Here is a 24,069-nt window from a genome sequence, read left to right on the forward strand (position 1 = left end):
CAAAGAACATAAGGCAATCAAGTGCTAAAAAGCAATTCTCTTCAGCAAATAGTGCTAGGAGAACAGGATATCTACCTGTGGAAGAAATTGGATCCTTATCTCTCACCACTTACAATAATTAATTCAAAATGGATCAAGGATATAAACATAAAACCTCAAACTACAAAAATACTGGTGGAAAACACAGGAAAAACTCTTGGAGACTTTGGAGTAGGCAAAGACTTCTTAAAGAAGACATCCAAAACATGGGCAATTGTCCCCAAAATAGAAAAATGGTACTATGTTAAGCTGAGAAGCTTCTGCACAGCAAAAGAAACAATAAGTAGAGTAAGAAGACAGTCCTCAGAGTGGGAGAATATACTTGCAAACTTCACCTCAGATAAGGGACTGATAATCAGAATATATAGGGAACTCTATCAGCTTACCCACAAAAAATAATCAATCCAATTAAAAGATAGGAAAATGAGCTGAACAGATAATTCTGTTATTCTAATAAGATATATGAATGGCCCAAAAGCATGTGAAAACATGCTCAACATCTCTTATCATAAGGGAAATGCAAATCAAAACCACAATGACATACCACTTAACCCCAGTCAGAAGGGCTAAAATTAAAAAAATAAATAATGATAAGTGCTGGCAAGGCTGTGATGAAAAAGGAACTCTCCTACGCTGCTGTTGGAATGCAAATTAGTACAACCACTTTGAAGAACAATGTGGAGATTGCTCAGAAACCTACAAATAAGACTATCATACAACCCAGTAATTTCACTTTAGGTATTTACCCAAAGGATAGAAAAACCCTTAGCTGGAAAAAACACTTGCATATCCATGTTTATCACAGCATTATTTACAATTGTTAGGACATGAAATCAACCAAATGTCAAAAATAGATGATTGGATGGAAAAAGTTTGGTGTATATACTCTATGGAATGCTACTCAGTCAAAAAAAACCCAATGAGATGCTGACATTTAATACAAAGTGGACAAATATGGGAGACTTAATACTAAGTGAAGCAAGTCAGACTAGGAAAGACAGACTGTGCATGTCCCCACTCAATATATACTAATTGTCTTTACTCCATAGCAGAGACTGAAAAGTTTGGAAGGTATGGTAGCAGGGAGGGCAGTGGTAGACACTAGAGATAGTAAGGCTCGGGGTAATATGGGGGTGGGCAATGGAGGGAGAGAGAGAGAGAAACAGGGGAAATAAAAAAGTACATTTAATTGACAAAAAAAATGAAAAGCTGTTTGCTGATGATAATGTATATAATAATGTCTTTGTCTTGACTGATTTGTGTGGTATTCATGCTGAAAAAGCAAAGTTGTACAATGTAAAGATATATGTGATTAAATGTAAATTAAAAATGAAAAAAATTACTGCAATATAATTTTTAGTAGTGTTTACTTATATGAATACCAGCTTTAACTGAAGAAATGTGTTTTTTATTCACAACAAAGTATGGAGGGTGATAAATCTTAGAGTTCTTTGCTCTAAGGACACAGTTTGATAAGATTTGTTTAGTGATGTGGGTCATAGTATACCACCATGCTTTGCTTGTCAGGATGTGGATTAATGTTTTATTATGGAGAACATTGTGCAGTGGTCATGCTATTCCTAGAGTTTAGCACCTACGGCTTTTGTTACTGGCAGGTGTTTAAGAGATAAAGGTTGTCTAAATCCAGCCATGTATCTTTAATTTAAAAGCGCTATATTTACACATTTTAGTGTTATGGTTCATTTGGAAAGACAAGATGTGGCAGGGATTATATTTTTAACCTAATTAAACTATATATATATATGTTATGAGAATTTCAAAGCTTGTTTTCTGAGACCAGGTAAAAAGAGGGGCAAAAAAGAGTTTATGTAAATTTTAAACAGAAAATTATCAATGAAGATACTTTTTATTGTGAGGAAAATATTAACATATTAGTTTTTATAAAAAAAAACATGCTTAACATTTAAAATAAACGGTAAAAATTTCTCACATTTTGTTCTGCAAATCCAGGGCTGTCTTCATGGGCATGTAACCTGTGTAGTTGCATAGGGTCTCACAGTTAGCAGGGTCTTAGGTGTGGTTTAATTATCCGAAGTTTCTATATTGAAATTCTGAACACATTTTGAAACAGGAGCTCCACATTTCCACTTTGCACTGTAGCTCTTCCTGGATAAATCCTCGCTACTTTCAGGTTGTCTTGTGCTCTGTTTAGTGTCCATCACTGATACCAACTCTACTTTTAACATGTGAAATGCACGATTGAACTGCAGTTAAAGTGAAGCCTGCTAATCTAGGTTGATTACATATAAGCAATTCGGACTAAGTGCAAGTTATATGTTCACAAAATCTCAGCTTCATTAGTCACAGATGACCTCTTGAAGTTAAATGAATAATTTAGCAGGCAGAATCCAAAAGAGCAAAGAGTAAAAGCCTCAGAGCAAAGGGAAAAAATGGAAAGCAATGAATAGACATGATGTGACTGCCAACACTCCATCTGACTCCTCTCCAACTCTACTCTAATCCAGTCAACTGGCATATGTCATGTCCTGCAGATGGAAAAGCAACCTGCACAAATATATACTGTGCAGATGTGTGGATCTAATATGCAACTGCTGGAGGTTATATTTGTTAAGCAGCCTGCCAGTATCCATGAGTTTTGAAGAAAGGTAGTCGCACTGTTGGAGGTAGATTAATCTTGTTTGTTTCATATGGAGACCATGCTGTCTCTAATAGGCATAATGGATTCTTCAATGCCTAGATAAGTCTAACCATATTTTCTCCTCGTGTTACTATTTTTTAACCATGCAAATGTCGGTTCAGTCTTACAGATAGGGGGGGAGGCTAGAGGCAGAGTAGAAACTCTTGTGATGAATGAGACAGTATAATTAAGAGATATAGCCAGGTTAGTGACCCACAAACAAAGCATCAGCTGAAGTCAATAGACCTCTTGATGAAAAAACAGGATGAGATGCATACTGACACACATCATACTGGGTGCAGTGAAAATAGTCTGCTTCGACTGATATTTTCTAATATTGAGAAATTCGTAAGTCTGAAGATTCCTAATGTAAATATAGGCCTTACAATATCTGTGGTAAGGTGTAATATGTATGGTGTTTATGTTATAGTGGTTATTGAAAAGGTGAGTAAAGACTGTATGCATGACCTTTTGGGCTTCAGAAAGATTAATGAGGAATAGGCAATAGGATGGGTAGTGCTATTTACCTGGTACATGACCTTGGGCAACTTTGGGATCATGAAACAATATGGATGGCTTAAGCTGGGGAATGTGGAAGTTTTGGCATGAAGCAAACCTACTCTTCCTGGCCTACATTATAAGTGCATTTGAAGATGGAGTAATTTTTGCCTAGTGTTAGCAGGCTACAGTTTACTAAGGAGCCTCCTTGGAACCACCTACGCTTAAGGGGAATCATGTTTGGTGCTATTGCAGAGGATAATTCAAACAAGAACTCTGGATCTGAAGGAATTTTTGTACATTTTTGGGCGAGTATCAGATTGCCTTGACATACTTTAAAAATCCCATAAAATACAGCAGCATATTGGTTTCATCATTGTGCACAACTCAAGCACTTTTCTTCTCTTTCATCCAAAATGATGATTTTGTGGCACTTACCGGCTAATATATCCTAATATGAATTATTCTAACATGATGACTAGAGCAGTTTTTTCTTTGACTTCAGCTTAACTAGAAAAAAATTTAGAAATTACTTAGAAACATTTGAGTTAATTTATGTTTAGCTATATATTTGAGTTAATTTATGTTTAGCTATATATTCAGGAAAAGACGTATTATCCACTCCTTTCATATAAAGAATTTTTTAGTTGGTTTTGAGTTCAAAATATTCAGAATACCCACAACCTTTAAACAGCAGAGCTTTAGAAAATGGGACCACAAAAAGGACATCTCAAGGATGCTGTTATTTAGAAATTGTCACCACCTAGCAGTTATATTCACATTCATCATTCTTCAAGGGATTCTAGGGCAGACATGACTGAGAGTTTTACAGTTATTAGATACTACTTTGCCACAATGGCTACTCTTTTTCTATACTCTACTACTCATGATATACCCATGAATTCAGGGCTTGTACTTAACCTGCTATTTCTCCCAAAGGATATAATTATAGGCAGAAATGGAAGGTAGAATCAAACAGAAATAGAGCACAAATGGGATTACTTATTTTTTCCATTTGTCTCCTGTGTGCCTTTCCTTTCTTTCTTTGTCATGAGTTGCTCTCTGGGAGAACCCCACAGGCATAACAACTGGAATAAAACCTTAGAAATAGCAGAAACTATTCAACATTCATTTGAATTGTGCAGATTTGTATTCAATTAGATTTGGAAATGGTAAAACTTATGGACATATAAGGTAGGACATACATGGCAATGTTATATCAATTAGGAAGGACTAACACTAAAAACTATTGAGGCATACTTATGCTACACTTTTAAATTTTTCATTTTAATTAATTTTTTAAATTTTATTTTAATTTATTTTATACATTCAATTACATATGTCACTTAGCTTGTAAAGTGAATGTTCCAACATGAATATATTTCTCACCAGTCCAGTTGGGGATACCATACACACCATGATCAACAGATAATAACTCTTTTCTCTGTCCCACAAATGTCTTGCCTCTCCATTTTTCTCCTTAATGTCTTTTCTCAGACTCTCCTCCTTTTCCCACCCTCTTCCCACACTGTATCTGGTATCTATAGCCATTTTCTATGTTTCTATGTCCTTTAGTCATTCAGTTTTGGCTAAAAAGTGCAGACAGTCGTTATATATTAAGTGGAGACATACAGTGTCTCTCCTTCATATCCTGGCTTGCTTCACTCAGCAGTAAATCTTCCATATTCATCCACTTTCTGTCAAAAGCAGGGTCTTGTTATTTTATTTTATTTTATACATACAATACTATATGTCATTTAGCTTGTACAGTGAATTTACTCAACATGAATACACTTCACACCAGTCCAGTTAAAGATACTGTACGTGTTATCATCAACAGATAATTATCCATTTCTGTGTCCCATAAATGTTTTGCCTCTCTATTTTTCTTCCTGATTCCTTTCCTCACACTCTCCCCCTTTTCCCACCCTCTTTGCACACTATCTCCTATATCTGTAGACATTTTCCACAATTCTATATATTCTAATCTTTCAATTTCCATGATAGAGTGCAGACAGTCAGTATATATTAAGTGGAGACATACAATGTCTCTTTTATAGCCTGGCTTGCTTCACTTAGCAGTAAATTTTCCATATTTGTCTACTTTATTAAATGCCAGGGATTTTTTTAGTTTTTGTTTGTTTGTTTGTTTGTGGGGATTGTTTTGTGTTTATTTGTTTGTTTGTTTTTTATGGCTGAGTAGTATTCCACAGAGTATATGTGCCACACTTTTTCAATCCATTTATCTGTTTATGGACATTTAGATTGGTTCCATGTCTTAGCAATTGTGAGTAATTATGCAATCCCATTTTTCCAACTGAGCATTCTCCTGCCTTTGGGTAGATACCCAGGAGTAGAATTGCTGAATCATATGTTAGTTCTAGTTGTAGATATTTGAGGGACCTCCATATTGTTCTCCGCAGTGTCTAGACCAATTTACATTCCCTTAACAGTGTTTGAGAGTTCCCCTTTCACCACAGCCCTGCCAGCACTTATCATTTATTTATTATTTTTTAATCTTAGCCATTCTAACTGGGGTTAGGTGGTATCTCATTGTGGTTTTGATCTGAATCTCCCTTATGATGAGGGATTTTGAGCATTTTTTCATGTGCTTTTTGGCTATTTGTATGTCTTCCTTAGAGAGTTGTTTAATTCATTTTTCCAACTTTTAATGGGGTTGATATTTTGGGGGGGTAAGCTGCTTGAGTTCCCTGTGTATTCTGTTTATCAGCCCCTTATCTGAGGCATAGTTTACAAAAATATTCTCCCATTTGAAGAGTTGCTTATTTACACTAATTACTGTGTCTTTTGCTATGCAAAAATTTGAGGCATAGTTTACAAAAATATTCTCCCATTTGAAGAGTTGCTTATTTACACTAATTACTGTGTCTTTTGCTATGCAAAAATTTCTTAATCTGATGTCATCCCACTTGTATATTTTTGAGATTATTGCCTGTGCTTTATGGACCATATTTAAGAAGACTTTGCCTGCTCCAGTGTGTCCCACAATTTCCCCCCAGTGTTTTCCACAGTAGTTTTATAGTTTGAGGTCTTAGGTTTAGATCTTTGATCCACTTTGAGTGGATTTTTGTTAATGATGAGAGATAGGAGTCCAGATTCATCCTTCTGCTGGTGGATACCCAGTTTTTCCAACACCATTTGCTAAAGAAGTTTTCTTTTCCCTGCTGGATTGACTGGTGTCCTTTGCCAAAGATCAGTTGGCTGTATATATTGGGGTTTATTTCTGGGGTCTCTCTTCTGTCCTTTTGGACCACATGTCTGTTTTTGTGCCAATACCATGCTGTTTTGATTATCATAGCTTTGTATTATATTTGGGGACAGGGAGTAAAATGGCTCCTATTCCACTCTTCTTGCACAGTAATGCTTTAAGAATATGGAGTCTTTTATGATTACAAAAATTCTATGTATTTTTTAGATCTGTGAATCATGTCTCTGGTAATTTGATTGTAATCGTATAAAATATGTAGATTAATTTGAGCAGAAATGCTACTTTGATTATATTAATTTTTCCAATCCAGGAACATGGATGTCCTCCCACTTTTTTGTGTAATTTTCAATTTATTTTTTTAGATTTTAATAGTTTTCTTTGTAGAGGTCCTTCACTTATTTGGTTAGATTTATTCTTAGGTATCTTATACTTTCAGTGGTTATGGTAAATGGGATTACTTTCTTCAGTTCTACCTCAGTCTACTTGTTGTTTGTCTATAAAAATGCTATAGATTTTTGTATGTTGATTTTTGTATCCTGCCACTTTACTATATTCATTTATTACTTCCAGGAGTTTTTTGGTGGATATGTTTGGGCCTTCGCTGTATATAATCATGCCATCTGCAAATAGAGATAATTTCTCCTCTTTTTTCCCTGTTTGGACCTTTTACTTTATTCTCTTTTCTGATTGCATTGGCTAGAACTTCCAGTACATATTGAAAAGGAGTGAAAAAAGTGGGCATCCTTGTCTCATACCAGTTTTTAGTGGAAAAGCTTTTAGCTTTTCCCCATTCAGTATGATGTTAGCTATGGGTTTTTCATATGTGGCTCTTATTGTGTTGAGAAATGACCCTTCTATGCCAATATTGCTGAAGGTCTTAATCATGAAGATATATTGTATTTTGCTGAATGCTTTTTCTGCATCAATTGGTATGATCGTAAGGTTTTTATCTACCTTTCTGTTAATATAGTGTATTATGTTTATAATTTTGCATATGTTGAATCACTCTTGTATCCCTGGAATAAAGTTCACCTGATCATGATGTATAATCTTTTTTATATGTTGTTGGATACAATTTACTAGTATCTTGTTGAGAATTTTTTCATCTATACTCATCAGAGATACTGGTCTGTAGTTTTCCTTTCTTGTCATGTTCTTATCTGTTGTGGGTATGAGGGTGATGGAGGCGTCATAAAATAATTTGGGAGGGTTCTTTCTTTTTGAATATTTCAAATTAGAAATAATTTGAGTAGAATGCGAGTTAACTCTCCTTTAAAAGTTTTGTAAAATCTGTGAATGAAGCCATCAGTATCTGGGATTTTCTTTGTAGGAAGGTTATTTATTCAATCTCATTCCTTTTTATAGGTCTATTCAGGGTTTCTATGTCTTCCTGATTCAATCTTGGTAGATTATATGTGTCTAGGAAATTTGTCCCCCAGGTTTTCTTATATGTTGGTGTGTAGTCACTCATAGTATCTACTAATAATGTTTTGTATTTCTGTTATATCTGGTGTTATATTGCCTGTTGCATTGCACATTTGATTTATCTGGTTTCTTTCTCTCTTCTTAATTAGTCAAGCTAATGGTGTGTCAATTTTGTTTATCTTTTCAAAGAACCAGCTTTTGGATTCATTTATTTTCTGTATAATTCATTTATTTTTCTACTTCATTTATTTCTGCTTGAATCTTTATTATTTCTTTTCTCCTTGAATTCTTGGATTTTTTTATTGTTTTTCCAATCTCTGAGGTGTGTTGTTAGGTTGTCCCTTTGCCACATTTCCATGTCATGTGCACTATTTGCTATGAATTTCCCTCTTATGACTGCTTTTTCTGTGTCCCATAGATTATGGAAATTCATGAACTCATTTTCTTTGGTTACAATGAACTTTTTTATTTGTCTTAATTTCTTCAGTAGTTGTGAAGTCATTCAGGAGAAGGTTGCTTAGTTCCCATATGTTTGTGTATTTTCGAGGTTTTATTTATTTATTTTTTTTAGGGGTTTTTGCTATGGGCCATGCATGCTCACCAGTAAGAAAACAAGAAATCACCCCCCCGGGGGGATGGTCATGCCACAATCTTTTCTCCTCCATTCTCCTCTCGAGATCTTGGGCCTGCACACACACGTACATAGCATGAGTTTAAGTCACTGCGTCCAGGACTCAAACTATGGTCAACTACTTGGGAGTCTAGTGACATGGCCATTATGCCAACTGCTGGTCCCAAGGGTTTTTTTTTTATTTTTTTTTTATGAAATTACTATCAAGTTTAATTTCACCATGGGCGGAGAAGATGCCCAATTATGTTCTATGCAGGGGTGAGAAAAATGTATATATTGTGGTTACTGAGCAGAACGTTCTAGCCCTTTGTAAGTCCATTTGATGTATGGTATTGTTTAGATCCTGCATGTCTTTGCTTATTTATTTTTTTGTCTATAAAATCTGTCCAAAGGACTTAATGGGGTATTGAGATCTCCAACAATTAGTGAGTTGAAGTCTTATCTCTCCCTTCAAATCTTGCATTCTTCCTTCACGTATTTGGGTGAACCTGAGTTAGGTGCATAGATATTTATAAGTGTTATATCTTAATGAATTTTTCCTTTTACTACTATATAGTGCCTTTCTTTGTCTCTTCTTACAGTTTTTGTCTTAAAACCTATTTTGTGTGAAAGCCTGTTGTCCGAAATCAGTATTGTGACTCAAGCCTTTTTTTGGCTTTCGTTTGCATGGAATACTTTCTCTAGCCTTTCACTTTTATGTATGTCTTTATCCATGAGGTGAATTTCTTATAGGTAATAGATAGAAAGTTTTTGTATTTTTTTAAAAAAATTCATCTAGCCAATCTGTGTCTCTTAATTGTAGAATTTGATCTATAAACATTCAACATTATTATTGATATTTCCAGATTTGTCTCTACGATTAAGTTAGCCATTTTCTTGGTATTTTTTATTCTCTTATTTTTGTCTGTCTCTTTTAAGTTTTCCTGGTAAAGCACTCCCTTCAGAACCTCTTGAAGGGCTGGTTTGGTGTTGGTAAATTCTTTTAGGTTTTGTTTACCCGAGAATGTTTTTATCTTTTCTTCCCATTTGAAGGATAATCTTGCTGGGCATAGTAATCTTGGTTGAAATAATTTTTTTTTTAACTCTTTGAATATATCTGTCCATTCTTTCTTTGCTTGCATTGTTTCCAGTGAGAGTTCTGATGTTAGCCTGATTGGATAACCTTTGTAAGTAACTTGGTATTTCTCTCTTGACAATTTTAGTATCTTGTCTTTGTGACTTTGGTCAATCTGGCTATAATGTGCTGTGGAGAGGATCTTCTTGGGTTAATTCTATTTTGTATTTTTTGGGTCTGGATGCTTGAATGTTTCTCTAAGTGTGAAACCTTTCCTTCCAGGATTTCATGGAATAGATTATCAAGGCCCTTATTAGTTTCTTCACCTACTGGGATACTGATTATTAGAATGTTTGGGCATTTGATAATATATAGTATTTCTTGTATGTTATCCTAATTTTTGTGTTTCTTTTAATTTTTTTTTCATTCTTTTGGATGATTTTTTTCTAGATCAGAGGTTTTGTCTTCTATATCTGATCTGCATGATCTAATCTGCTTTTAATACTTTCAAGGGAGGTTTTGATTTCCTGTACTACAGCCTTCATCTTTAACAGTTCTTTTTTATTCTTTTTTCTATGTGTATTTCTTCTTTCAAATTGTGGGAAGACTTCCTCATCTGGAGTTTGTTTTCTCTTTTCTTTCATCTCATTTAGTTTTATCACTATGAATATTCTGAATTGTTTATCTGTCATTTCCACAAGTTCTATTATACTGTCTGTGGATAAAGAGAAATTGTTCTTTTCCCTTGGGGGAGAGACATTTTCTTGGTTTCTCATATTTCTTGTACCTCTGCATTGGTTTCTGTTCTTCTGATAAATTATAGATTTCTTTCTAATTTCTTAGAGTTAATTATGAGAGTTCAAAGGCATGCAGGAGGAGGTGAGCTGCAATATCTCTGGGGCTCCTCTCCCTGATGCTTACTGTGCAACTTGCACCATTGCACTGGAATTGGATATTCCAAGGCCTCCTATTTTCGTGAGAACAGGTGCCCCTGGGGCTAAGCTGCAGGGTTGCAACTGCAAAATAAAGTAGGGGTCACGCAGTATGTGCCACACACTTTAGAAACTATAAAGTCTGAAAGTATTTCTGAGTAGGCAAGAGGCAGCTAGAGGTCTAAAGGGTTCTCCTGCTTCAGTTTTCTCATTGACTGCTGCTTTTTGCATGATCCAGGACTTATGGCAGAGTAGGGAGGCAGAAGCAGGAGAATCTGGGCACCTGGAATGGCTGGGATTTCCCAAGGTGATCTACAACCTCAGTTTTCTCACTGACTGCCACTCTGCTCTGGGTCTGGGGCTAAGGGCCCTATGCTACATTTTTAGTGACAGTTGGGTATGAAATTTCTTTGTATTTTTCTCTTATTTCATTGTAGATTGAATAAGCTAATCACCATTGCTTATGTATTTTTAGGATTTTTTGCATGTTTTATAAATTGACTATGTGTAGAGATAAACCAAACCCATACATACATATTTCCAAGAAATAATCACTGACAAAGAGTAATTTACTCCTTGATTAAAATATAGTTTTGGTAATATTATGGCAAGAAAGTGCACTAAGATTCATTTAATATCATTTTCAATATCACAATGAAATTAACAGCTTCTTGAGTATTATGTTACTCTCCTTTTATATAGAAGTTTTGAAAATAAGAGAATCTTTTAAAGTTAATTTATAATTGATATAATCAGATAATAGTAGAAAGAATGTGTTATATGGTATTGTGGCTACACTGGGTTGCTGAACTCTGACAGAAATATTCTGAGAAGTGGTTACTATCTAGGTGAAATAAATTGGATAAATGAAAATGTTATTAGTGTTTTGTGTAACCACCACCACAGTACTCTTTGAGATTTTAAAATAATATAACTCATCATTAAAAAAAATTAATAGAATCTGTAGCTATCTAATTTACTTTTTAAGTATGTTGCATATCTTTAAAATAATTTCTCTCATACAATTAATTTATAACAAAATGCAAATTATGTACATTTTGACTTACTATGGCTAAATATGCAGTTAAATTTGTGTGTGTAAATTGTACAAATATAACAAAGTGCTATAAATAATTTCTGTTTATCATTTTTCTTTTTCTTTTATAGGCTTTTGCCATAGGCATGTGCCCTTACCAAACAAAGACAGAGAGAGACAGTGAGAGGGAAAGTGAGAAATTGGCCTCCCAAGGGATATGGCCATGTCATAGTCCCCTCTTCTCCACTTTCCTTTTGGTATCTTAAGTGTGCATGCACACACACCTGGTGTGATTTTCAAGTCACCAGGTCTGCAACTCAAACCATGGTTGGCCATGTAGAAGTTTTTAAACCATACCTAACCTGCTGGCCTTATGTTAATATTTCTAATTTATGGTTTATTGCTCACATTTTGCTGGATTTTTCTTTTTTTACATTTTTTTTAATCTAAAGCTTCCATTCTTTAGATTATATAAGTGTAAGTGCATTAAAATAAAGGTTATACTGAAAAAGAAGTCTTGTAAGTTTTCTAAATAGTATTTTCTATTGGTAATCATAAGAAATATTGTTTCACGTCTATCACCACTCTGAAGATTGAGAATATAGTTGCTCTAGAAACATTATTTATGCTGTATGGTTATTATTTCTGCTGCTTCCAACGTGAAGCATTGCATTTGTTTTTGTGAAGAATGTTGGTACTTGATTATAATCATAGCTGACTCTCTTTTGATAGCCAATTTCACTTTGGAGAATAGGTGTAAGTTTTTTTAGTGTTCTGAGTGTAAATCAGATCAATCCTATCATAGAATGTAGAGTGTGTGAATGATGAATAGTGCTTATTACATCATGTTTATTAAAATACAGAAAACTTTTTTCATTCATATTGATTTTGTGCTTTAGCTTGCTTAAGATTTTTTTATACTTTCTAGGTGTCCTTGTAAAGCATGGTTAAAGCCTTATTCAGAATCCAAGATATACTGGATGATTAATATATATATTTGTAGAATGAATGACTATCTAATACATATTTGTGTGGTTTATTAGAGTGTTCTGTTTTAGGATATGTAGCTTTCTTCATGGTAGTCTGTGGCTTCACTTATAGATAGCAGTGCATGTAAAGGAAAAAAGTGATATTAGCAAGGATAATTCTGAGGTGGGGCCTACTCCACCATATATTAGGGGTTGTCAGGAAAGCCATGACACTTTCTTGCATAGAAAAACATTAAAAAATATTTTATGACTTTCCCGATGACCTAATAAAAAATGTTATAAAGCTAATTAAAGTTCTATGTGGTAGGCATAGGTTTTATTTTCCCATTTTACAGGAATGAAATGAAGATTTAGGCAGTTTACCTTACTTTCACACGCTGAGTGGAGGGCCAAGATTCACAATCAGTTGTTTTGAATCTGAAGTTTCACTAAAAAAGAGAGCCCTGGGTCCAGCACTGTAGCCTAGTGGTTAAGGGAGTTGGTCCCAGATGGCTGACAGTGGTTTGAATCCCAGCCCTTAGAACTTGAAAAACATGTATGCATGAGTGCCCCAAATTCTGACAGAATGGAAGACTAGAGGACAAGGAATATTGATGTGACCTTATCAAACTGGGAGGTACTTTCTCCATCTCCTCTCTCTACATCTTTCTGTCTCTGGTGATTGTACACACTCCATGGCTATTAAAAAGAAAAAAACAAATCAAGACGATAAAAGAGAAATAAATAGAGTGTGAGCCCTGGTACTTCAAGTTTGTATACAAGGACTTCAGAAAATTTATGGAAAAAAATGGAATTAAAGTGCAAGTTTATTTTGGTACCAAAAAAGGATATCCTTGTGTTTTTTTCATGATATACATTTTCCATCAACTTTTTGAAGACCCTATTGTGTGTCTTTTTCTTTAAATTATGTTTTAAGACTTCACTTTTTTAGAGTAGCTTTAGGGTCACAGCAAAACTGTGAGAAAAGTAGAGATATCTCATATATCTCTTGCCCCCATACATACATGACTGTGTCTCTGGCAAGCACATGAGTCCTATGGTAAATACCTAAAAAAGAAAAAGAAAAAAAAATGCTATAGGGTGCTTGCATTTGCTAGAAAAGGAGGGAGAAAAATAAAAAAAGAAATCATGGGAGGATAACCATGATGCTGTCGTCTCACCGCCTCCATTTTTCTCTCAGGATTTTGGGCATGCACACACACATGCCCAACATGATTTTCAAGTCTGGGTCTGGGACTTGAACCATAGTTGCCTCTGAATCCCACTGCCTTAACCATCATGCTACCTTTTCGCCTGGAGTTTTACTTTTTTTTTTCTTTTTTTGGAGAGGTTTATGCTATAGGGTGTGCGCGCTCGCCAGAGAGAGAGAGACAGAGAGACAGAAAGCGTGAAATCACCCCCAGGGGGGATGGCCATGCCACAATCCCTTCTCCTCCATTCTCCTCTCGGGATCTTGGGCACGCACACACACGCGCCCGGTGTGAGTTTAAGCCAGTGGGTCCAGGACTCGAACTGCGGTCGACTACGTGGGAGTCCAGCGACATAGCCATTATGCTAACTGCTGGTCCCCCTGGAGTTTTAGTTTTTAAATAAATAATTAATATAAAAACTTTCCTTGATATTTTAGTGTTAAAGTTAATCAGAGTTTATGATTTACAATGAGGCATAATGAAACTAATATTGAATTAAGGATTTTCAGTTCTGGTCACCCCATGACCTTGAGTAGGACAGTTTGTCAGCCTCACTCATCATCAACTGAAATGTGTGGTTAATAATATCTTTGCTGCTCATCTCCTCATAGTGTTGTCAGAATGAAGTGATATATGTGAAAATATTGTGTAAATAGTGCAGTTTATAAAAGTTACTATAGTAAATAAGTTAAAATGTGCCATTGTATTGAGCATTTATGTTTCTTACAACAGTTTCCTGGCGAAGGCCACATTAATATTGCCATTTTACAGATCAGGAAAGTGAGGCTCAGAGCATATAAGATACTTTGGTGAATGGGAAAGGCACTCAGATTTGAGACTAGGAGATTTGAATCTAGGTCTATCCGAAAGTAGAACCAATTCTTATAATTGCAACACTTTCATCATTCATCTGAGTAATTGTCACTGTGTAGCATTATGTATGAATTGATCAAGGCAGTAAAAATACAATTCTCTTTATTATCACATCTGAATTCTCAATGTGAAAATGAAAGACTAATTTTTTATGAAATGGAATGCTGTAGAGTTCTAACCATCCAAATATGTTTTTCTCTTAGAGTTTAATTGTCCTGAATCCACTCACGGTGACTGAGGAGGACATAAGACCATCACTAGAGAAACGTCTGGAAGCCATTATCAGTGGAGCTGCTCTGCTGGCAGACTCTTCATGCACAAGGGACTTCCACCGGGAGCGGATTATTGCAGAATGCAATGCCATTCGCCAGGCTCTTCAGGACCTGCTTTCAGAGTACATGAACAACGTAAGTGACTGGTTTGCCCTCCCTACCTTATTCCTCTACCTCTCTTGTTCTTTGAGTATATGCTGACATATTTTTTGTGTGCATAGTATGACAAATTACAAATACATTGTTTTACATGGGTTGGCTTTCTGAGTGGGTTCTGCTTGGTTGTTCATAGGATACAACAAGCTGGGAGTTTCTAGGAATGAAATCAGAACCAGAGGTGTATTTATACATGACTTTTGTCTGTGGAAGTAGCTAAATATTAGTTAAAGAAGGAAGTCGGAATAGGAGAAAGGAAGCTAGATTTGTACATCAATTGAAGGGATGAAAAGAAGGTAAACAGAGGGACAATTTGCTCAGGATTAGTTGGTGAATAAGAAAGAGCATTGAAAGTTAGAATTGAGATAGTACAGATTAGTCAGTGCTGCAGGTATCATGAGCCATAACTTAAAGTTATAAAGAAACCATGCAATTTAAACAGCTTTTTACCTTTTTCAAATGTGAGTGTCACAGATATTTTTTGCATTTTTAGCTATTGCTCAGAAATACTGAAAATGCTGTCTAAATAGAAGGCAGAAATATTTGTTTCAAGTTCTTTTTGTTTCATTATATATTAATTTGTTGAAGAACCCACATGTATATGGGACAATTAGTATGAAAAATACTATGAATAGATTTCAAAGTTTTTTGGACCAAAATATACTTGTACTTTAATTTCATTTTTCCACAAACTTTTTGAAGTACCATTGTATACCTGCATCTATGGAGTGTTTGTGACTTTGGTTCCCTTCAAATCCTGGTGCCATTTATGAAGATATTGTCAATTATATAATATGAGGTCTTCTGAAATAATAGAGCCAAACAAAATGAAAGAGTTATCATCGAAATATTTTGCTCATCTGTTTCATTATAAGTGGAATAATTAAAGATATATTTAGAGAATTATTAGTTAAAAATGTTTCATTATAAGTGGAATAATTAAAGATATGTTTTGAGATTTATTAGTTAAAATGCATATTACTTTTTGAGTATGAAATTGAAGATTGTTCAGTATAAGTACTTTATGTAAGTAGTTGAAATGTGCTAAAATTAGTGAGATTTTTGAGAACCTTTCAGCACATTTGATATATCTCAATACTCTTAATATTTGATGACTTTGGCTCCTGACCAAAAATCTCTTGCCTGTCAAGAAATCAAAGTTGTAAAACAGATTTTGTTCATAAAAAGAACATATATTAGTAATATCATGTCCTGATGGAATGTCTGAAACTAGAATATCCCCACTTTTAGCATAGAAGATATTCTTAGCTAAAGATTTTCAAAGTAATTCATTAGTCACTAGAAACTCAGAAGATAATATTACATTGGAATGACTTCTCCCAGGATTTGTAAACTATTAAAATTATTTTTCTCATGTTTAATGATAAAACGTGGTAAAGTTACATATGTGTTATTTTGTCTATAAATGATGCAGTTATAGACAAATTTGACTTATTTAAAATACAACTACTCTTTATAGATACAAGCATAAACATATACACAGGTGCACACTCTCTCACATATGTGATAGGGATAGCTACATAATTTGTGGGATCTAAAGTAAAATAAGATTGTGAGGCTTCTTGTTCAGAATGTGGAGGAGGGACCAGCAGTTAGCGTAATGGCTATGTCGCTGGACTCCCACAGAGTCGACTGCGGTTCGCGTCCTGGACCCAGTGGCTTAAACTCACGCCGGGTGCGTGTGCGTGCGTGCCCAAGATCCCAAGGGGAGAATGGAGAAGAAGGGATTGCAGCGTGGCCATCCCCCCTGGAGGGTGATTTCTCGCTTTCTGTCTCCCTGTCTCTCTCTGTCTGCCTGGTGAGTGCACGCACCCTATAGCAAAAAAAAAAAAAAAAAAAAAAAAAAACCTCTCCAAAAAGAAAAACGAAAAAAAACCCCAAAGGAAACAAAGGCTTTTCATTTCTTCTACAATTTCTCTTGAACTGTGAAAGGTTATTTTTATTAACAATTTAATGTTAGGCTTCCTAGACCATTAGGCTACTTACAGGGTGAGTATAAACCCTCACTGGCATCTGTGGTCCAGACTCATGATTCTGACACCCTCGAGGTGCGTCAAGGCACCACCAGTAGTGGAGGGGAGTAGTTAGAGGTGGGTGAGAGAGGAGATGGCTGAGAACCTGTCCCGGAATTCATCCAGAGGCAGGACTGCATGTGAGGCCAGATGTGTGTTTCATCATTCCACTGGACCACACGGATTCAAAGGTAAGATTGTAAAGAATTTGAAGACTCTGAGAGCAGAGCATTATGACTCAAGCACAGGACTCATGTGGTGAAAAACACAGGTGATTTTATGACTTTCTTCAACCTTGAGTTAAAAACTACGCATGCCAAAGGTAAGGTGACTCTTTGACCTGGGTGCAATCATTAAGAACTTGCATTAGGGTATGGCCCATGATGCAATAGACAGCACATCTGACTACAGATCAGAATAAAGTGCATTGTCTGTAGAAGTCTATAAATAATAGTAGAACGAACTAAAAGTCTGTCTGCTTTTCACTCTATCATGTGCCAGTAATTCTAAACAATTTCAGTGATAAACTAATGTTTTCTTCAAAACTCTTTTGTTTCTTCAGGTACTAAACACTTGCTATGGTTATTATTGAGGTCTAATAATATGTCTGATTCAAATTAGACATAATCTGAATTATTTTAAAGATGCTCCTTTTAGGATTATTACTTAATAAATGTTGTATTCCTTATGAATACAGAAGATTCAAAAATAAAGAACCAGAAATTGAATTACTTCAATTCTGTTATTTTGTGTTCACTCTGAGTTTTTATTTGAGCATAAAAAATTATAACAGTGGAATAGTGTGAACTGCCAGGGGTAATATTTCTCTTAGGTAAATGCAAATTAGTTCACATATGAAATATTTCATTAAATTTGAGTAATAACTATAATTTACTTTCCTTTTGAAAATTATTAATTGCTTTAAAGTTAAAGAACATCTCAGGGAAATAATAATTATTACTGATTATCACTTAAAAATAATTTTGTCATAGAGAGTGGGGAGTTGTTTTTAAAAGTATTCACTCTAGGTATGAAATATACTAAGTAAGCCACTGAAAATATGTTATTAAGTGCATAAAGCTTATTTATGTTGCTATATTTTTTGTTAGGTATTTGTGTTTTAAAACAAGGTAAGTTCTGTGTTAGAAGAAGTAGAGAGACTTATTTATTTATTTTCAATTTCCAAATAATTCAGAGAAAAGCTAAGTAGTTTTTTTTCAAGCTTGTTTAGATAATTATCACAATTTAACGTTTTTGAGTAGCTTTAGTTGTAAAAACTCAAGTATTTCTCAGTTGCTTAATTTATTAAATTGTGTGTAATACTATTCATACTCGACAGAGGCTGTTTTCTTCCTCCAATCCCTGTTTTCTCTCTTCTCCCCTTCTGATAAAGGAATATAAACACCCCTGAAGTACCTCTCCCTTATAGTACTACCCCCTTCATAGTTCTCATTTCTGTTGGAATTCCTGTGTTTGTCTGCCTATCCCATTAGATAACGAACTCTAAGAGAGTGAAGAGATATATTGATAAGTACAGTCTATTAATAATTTTTAAAAGAATGTATAGTAATATAAGAAAAGCACTCCAATAACCGTATAATAGTCTCTTTTTATATAAACAGGCAGAATTTTAGGCCTGATCAAATCTGACTGAGCTAATGAATATTGGAATTAAGCAGCAGGAACCAATCTGGAACTGTGCAGTGTATTATCAGAACTCATCCGCAGGTTTATTTTTACTCCAGATTTATATCAAAGATGATGCTTCTATATAGCTGTTTCATCAGTTTTATGAAAAGAAATGTTCTTTCCTGGAACTAGCTAAACTCAAATATTGCTTAGAGCTTTCTCAAAGACTCTGGGACGGCTCTGGAACTTAAATCCTCAACTTGGTAGTATAAGGCATGACATATGTCTCTTTTGGTGGGTCCAGTTTATTTTTCAGCTCAATCAGTAGCATTTGCAATTGAGCTATGTTGATAGAGTAAATGCTGGATGACAATTCAGACACAATAAAAATAACCACAAAAACTTAAAGTATGATTAATATATTTTTTAAGAGATATTTTTTGCTATAGGGCACATGTGCTCACCAGAGAGACAAAGAGAGACAGAGAGATAGAAAGCAAGAAATCAGTAGTTAGCATAATGGCGATGTCACTGGACTCCCATGTATTCGACCGTGGTTTGAGTCCTGGACCCAATGGCTTAAACTCACGCCAGGCACGTGTGCGTGTGTGCCCAAGATCCTGAGGGGAGAATGAAGGAAAAGGGATTGCAGTGTGGCCACTCTTCTTCCCCCCTAAAGAAAAAAAAAAAAAAAAAAAAAAAAAAAGCAAGAAATCACACCCACCCAGGGAGAATGATCATGCTACAATGCCTTCTCCATTCTTCTCTCAGGATCTTGGGTGCACACACATGTGCTCAGCTTGAGTTTCAAGCTGCTGGGTCCCAGATTCAAACCATGGTTGACTATGTGAGAGTCCAGTGACATAACCATTATGACATCTGCTGGTCCCAAAGTATGATTAATATTAATACTCTTCAAAATCTGCCAGTCTTTTAGTTAATCTGACTTCAAGGCTTGATTCAAATTTTGCAAATTTTCCAGAGTGGTTCAGTAGTGGGGAAATGAATGAACTTAGTGTGTCTCAAGAGTCCACATGACTGCCTGACCAGTTTGACTCTAAATACTTAACCAAACAAGTCTCAATCATTCATTTTTCTTTTAAATCTCCATATTTACTCATTTCAAGGTCTTGTTACATCAGGAAGAAATTAGTATGAAATGAGAAAAGATGGGTCAGTAATAGACAAAACAGATAACTACTTAACATTATCATTATGCATATTTGTCCTAATATATATTCTCTTTTAAAATATATACATAAGCAAATAAATATCTATCTATCTGTCTGTCTGTCTATCTATCTATCTATCTATCTATCTATCTATCTATCTATCTATCTATCTATTTACCTATCTATCTGTAAAGGGGACCAGCCTATGGTGTGGTGGTTAAAGCTGCTGGATCCCTCATGGTTGACAGAGTGGATCTAGTCCTGAACCCAGCAGCTTGAAAAACATGTCAGTTGTGTGTACATGTGTGCCCTAACTCCCAAAAGGAGGGAGAAATGGAGGAGAAGGGATTGTCTCATGACTATTCTTCGGGCGTGGGGGGTACGTGTGTTTTCTCACTCCCTCTCTGTCTCTCTGTCTCTCTCCAGTGTGTACATGTGCCCTCTGGCAAATAAGTAAATAAAAATAGTGAAGGAAAAGCACTTCAGAAAAGTTTTTGAAATTTGAAGGTTATTATAATTTTTTTTAAATGTTTTTTCTGTCTCGTATGTGTGCTTGTCAGAGAGAGGCAGAGAGAGACAGTGAAAAAGAACATGAGACATCACCCATTGCAGGCCCCTTGCCTCCACTCTCCTCTTGGGATTTTCAGCATGCATGCATATATACCTGGCATGATTTTCAAGCCTCAGGTATAGGACTCAAACCATGGCCCACCATCTGAGAGTCTAGAGCTTTAACCACTGTGTTACCTGCTGGCCCCAAGGCCCATTGAAATTTTAAAGGCCTGAATAAACATGAGCCTGACATTTTGGTTTTGTCCCATTCCCTTCAGAGTTATTACCCAAAAGGCATATTTTAATTTATAGTACACATACTGTGATGCTACAAAGGATTATAGATTTTTCAATGTGAACCCCACCCTTTCTTCATCCCAATGTTCTTGAGTTCATAATGTATAGAATAAGTTAATAGCCAATCAGTTGCCTGTATTATTTTAAACTATACATGCATATATATGTATTGGGTTGTCAGGAAAGTCATGACACGTTTTTGCATAGACTAACAGAAAAATATGTATGCCGTGACTTTTCCAAGAACCCAATATGTGTGTGTGTGTGTGTGTGTGTGTGTGTGTGTGTGTGTGTGTGTAGTCATTGGGAAATTCATGATGCATTTCTGCTTAGATTAACAGAAAAATACGTCATGAATTTTCTAATGACCTATTATTTAGGTCATTTGCTTTTTTATTGCCGCTGAACAAATTACCACAAACTTAATGTTTTAAACCATACAAATTAAGGTTAAGCTTTGGCTTGGTGGTTAAGAGAGCTTGGATCTCATATGGCCAGCTGCTCAGTTTAAGTCCTTGACTTGGAGGCTTGAAAAACATGCTAGATGTGTATGTGTCCATGCCCCAAATCACAACAGAGTGGAGAAATGGAAGAGAAGGGATTGAAGAATGACCATGACTCATGGGAATGCTTATTCCCTCTTCCTCGCACTGTTTCTCTTTGGCAAGTGTATGTGCTTTCTGGCAAATTAAAAAAGAAAACATGCAAATTATTATCTTGTGGCTCTGTAGATCAAAAGTCTAATAAGGATCTTACTGGGTTAACATCAAAATTTTAAGGAGCTGCATTATTTTCTGGAGTCTCTAGGGAAGAATTCATTTCCTTGTCTCGCAAAGATTACCTTCCTTCCTTGGTTTGTAATTTTCTCCTGTCATCTTCAAAGCCAGCAATGTTGCACTTCCCTGATCTGTTTCTATCTATCTATCTATCTATCTATCTATCTATCTATCTATCTATCTATCTATCTATCTATCTAATGTGTGTGTGTGTGTGTCTCTTCTCTGACCACACCTGGGAAAGGTTCTTTGCTTTTAGGACTAGTTGTGATTAAATGAGGCCCATCCAGGACAATTGTCTCATCTTCAGGCCCTTAACCTTAATTACATCTGCAAAGTCCCTTTGACCATATAAGGTAACATATTCATGGGTTCTGGGAATTATAACAAAATATGGGCATCTCTTGGGTGGTCACCACATATACTAATACCAGTCTTATCTCTTCTGTGGAATCAGTGTCAATATTTGCACATGGAATTCATTATAGTAAGCATCTCTCACACTCTTTAAGCTCTATACAGGCAAATCTCTCTTATTTTTTATTTACTGTTTTATACCAAGCCCCCAGACACAATTCCTAGCATTTAGAAAAAGCTGAATTATATTTTGAAATGAAAGAATGAATGAAATTATTGCATGTAATTATTAGTGAACTTTAAACTAGGATGATACTTTACTATATCAGGGAGCAGAGTGAGAGCCAGGGCTGCTAGAGTAAATAGGTCAAACTTGTGCCTTATATAGGTGCCAATTTTCATTTCTGGACTTCTCTGCCCACCATTTTCTTCTCTTGGTTCCTTACATGAAAATGCATTGTAGGGCTGGCAGTGGCATGGTGGCAAAGATGCTGGATTCCACATGACCCACCACGGTTTGAGTCCCAGACCCAGCAGATTGAAATTCATGCCAGGCCGTGAATGTGCTTGAAATCCTGAAAGTAGAATGGTGGATACAGGATTGCAGCGTGGCCTTCCCCTGGGAGGTGGTTTCACTTTTCCTTTCTTTCTCTCTCCCTCTCTCTCAGGTGAGCTCACACACCCTATGGCAAAAATCTAAAAAAAAAAAAAAGATAGAAGGTGCATTGCGTTTCTCATTACATATTTGTTGAGTAAGTAAACAGTGGCTTCTGTTATTTAGGAACCTATTTTATGTCTTCAATTTAATGTACTTCCTGTCTCAGGGAATTCTAAGGAGTCCATAAAGTTTACAAGGAGATATTATGAGATTTTCCTTCTGTATAGGATCTCTATTCCTTTCTTGACAATCCATTTTGGAAATAATTTCAGTCTTGTTTAATTTCTCTTAATTTTCATGATGATATGGTGAAGCAGTTGGGAGCATCTATATATGACTATTTGAATACTAGAGGGTGGGTTAGAATTAAAATTCTAAAAGTATAAAAGCAGTTTCCAGGCCTGTTTTTTCCCTTTATTTCTTTTTTTTTATGGACTACATATTAAAATCATCATTACCTGCTTAGGTATACCATACTAGATGCTTTACATTTTTATATTCTTAAACTTGTTTATCATATCACAGCAGTAGCTGGTTTACATTCCTTTTTAGTACTAAGTTTTTTATATTCTGTGTATACTTGACATTTATAGTACATGTGGACAAGTCACCTCTCAAGTGTTCAATAGCCATGAGTAGCTAGTGGCTACTGTATTAGACAATATACTTCTACGCAGAAATGCCTTTTGCATAAGAAGATTTTTTAATGCCTGATTACCTCTATGCTTCTATATCTTTAAAAATGCTAGTGTTAAAAAAGGTAACAAAAGAAAAAAGAATAGATATAGTATATCTAGAGTTAGTTATCATGCTGTTATTCCTAGGGTTAACCAGTAAAGTAAGCAATTTATGCTAGCATATTGAAAAGGAACAAAACGTTCTTACAACTAAGAGAAAAAACACACACAAAGTTGTTGCTTTTAACCGGTAGGTTTTCAGATATCTTCTTACACAACAGTAGATCATAAAAATACTACAGAATTTGATAGAAAATAACTTACATTGAGAAAAACAGAAAGGATCTGAACCACCATAACACCAAATGTAAGGAAAAGCCTAGAAGGCAGAGGATCAATTAGACAATCTCTTTAGCTGTAGTCCTTAAGAGCTATTAACAACTTTGTAAGGAAGAATACGAAACTGATGCAGGTAAGTAAAATATGTAGAGAAAATTGTTGATGAAGTCTATTATGAAGAATATATTTAGTTGATCACCATAAATCTTTCATATTCTTTAGTTCCTGGGTAAAAACACATATAAAGCACTATTAGCAACATTATAATAAAGATCAGTATTGGGTGAACCTTACCTAATCAGGGTCAGTATTCTAGTATCCAGTGTAAAAACAGAACAAAAAACTAGGTAAGAGACACTTTTGCAGAACTCCTTTCTACAAGTTTGTGTCTGTGCTTTTATGCTATAATGCTATTGGTAATTGCATTTAAGAAGTGACTTTGAAACTTTTATAGGTGATCCACAATTGATATTCCAAAAATGTGCATGATGACCACCCACTCTTTTCAGTGGTATTGAATCAGAATTATTGAATACTGAGTGATTATATTATTTATGCTGCAAAGCAGTCACAGACAAATGTTCATTTAGTCTGTT

At 35.2% G+C, this 24,069-nt stretch overlaps 1 protein-coding gene across 1 annotated transcript in view; it reads left to right on the top strand.

The window, feature by feature from the left end:
* The window catches only part of CTNNA3 (catenin alpha 3), a 1,606,653-nt gene that overhangs the window by 417,644 nt on the left and 1,164,940 nt on the right, over positions 1-24,069 (top strand). Inside the window, exon 7 of the mRNA XM_014587961.1 lies at positions 14,759-14,962. Coding sequence (XP_014443447.1) covers positions 14,759-14,962 — 204 coding nt within the window. The remainder of the gene's footprint in view (positions 1-14,758; positions 14,963-24,069) is intronic.

Source organism: Tupaia chinensis, unplaced genomic scaffold (assembly GCF_000334495.1).
Source record: "Tupaia chinensis unplaced genomic scaffold, TupChi_1.0 Scaffold000250_1, whole genome shotgun sequence".
In the NCBI taxonomy this organism is placed as follows: Eukaryota; Metazoa; Chordata; class Mammalia; order Scandentia; family Tupaiidae; genus Tupaia; species Tupaia belangeri.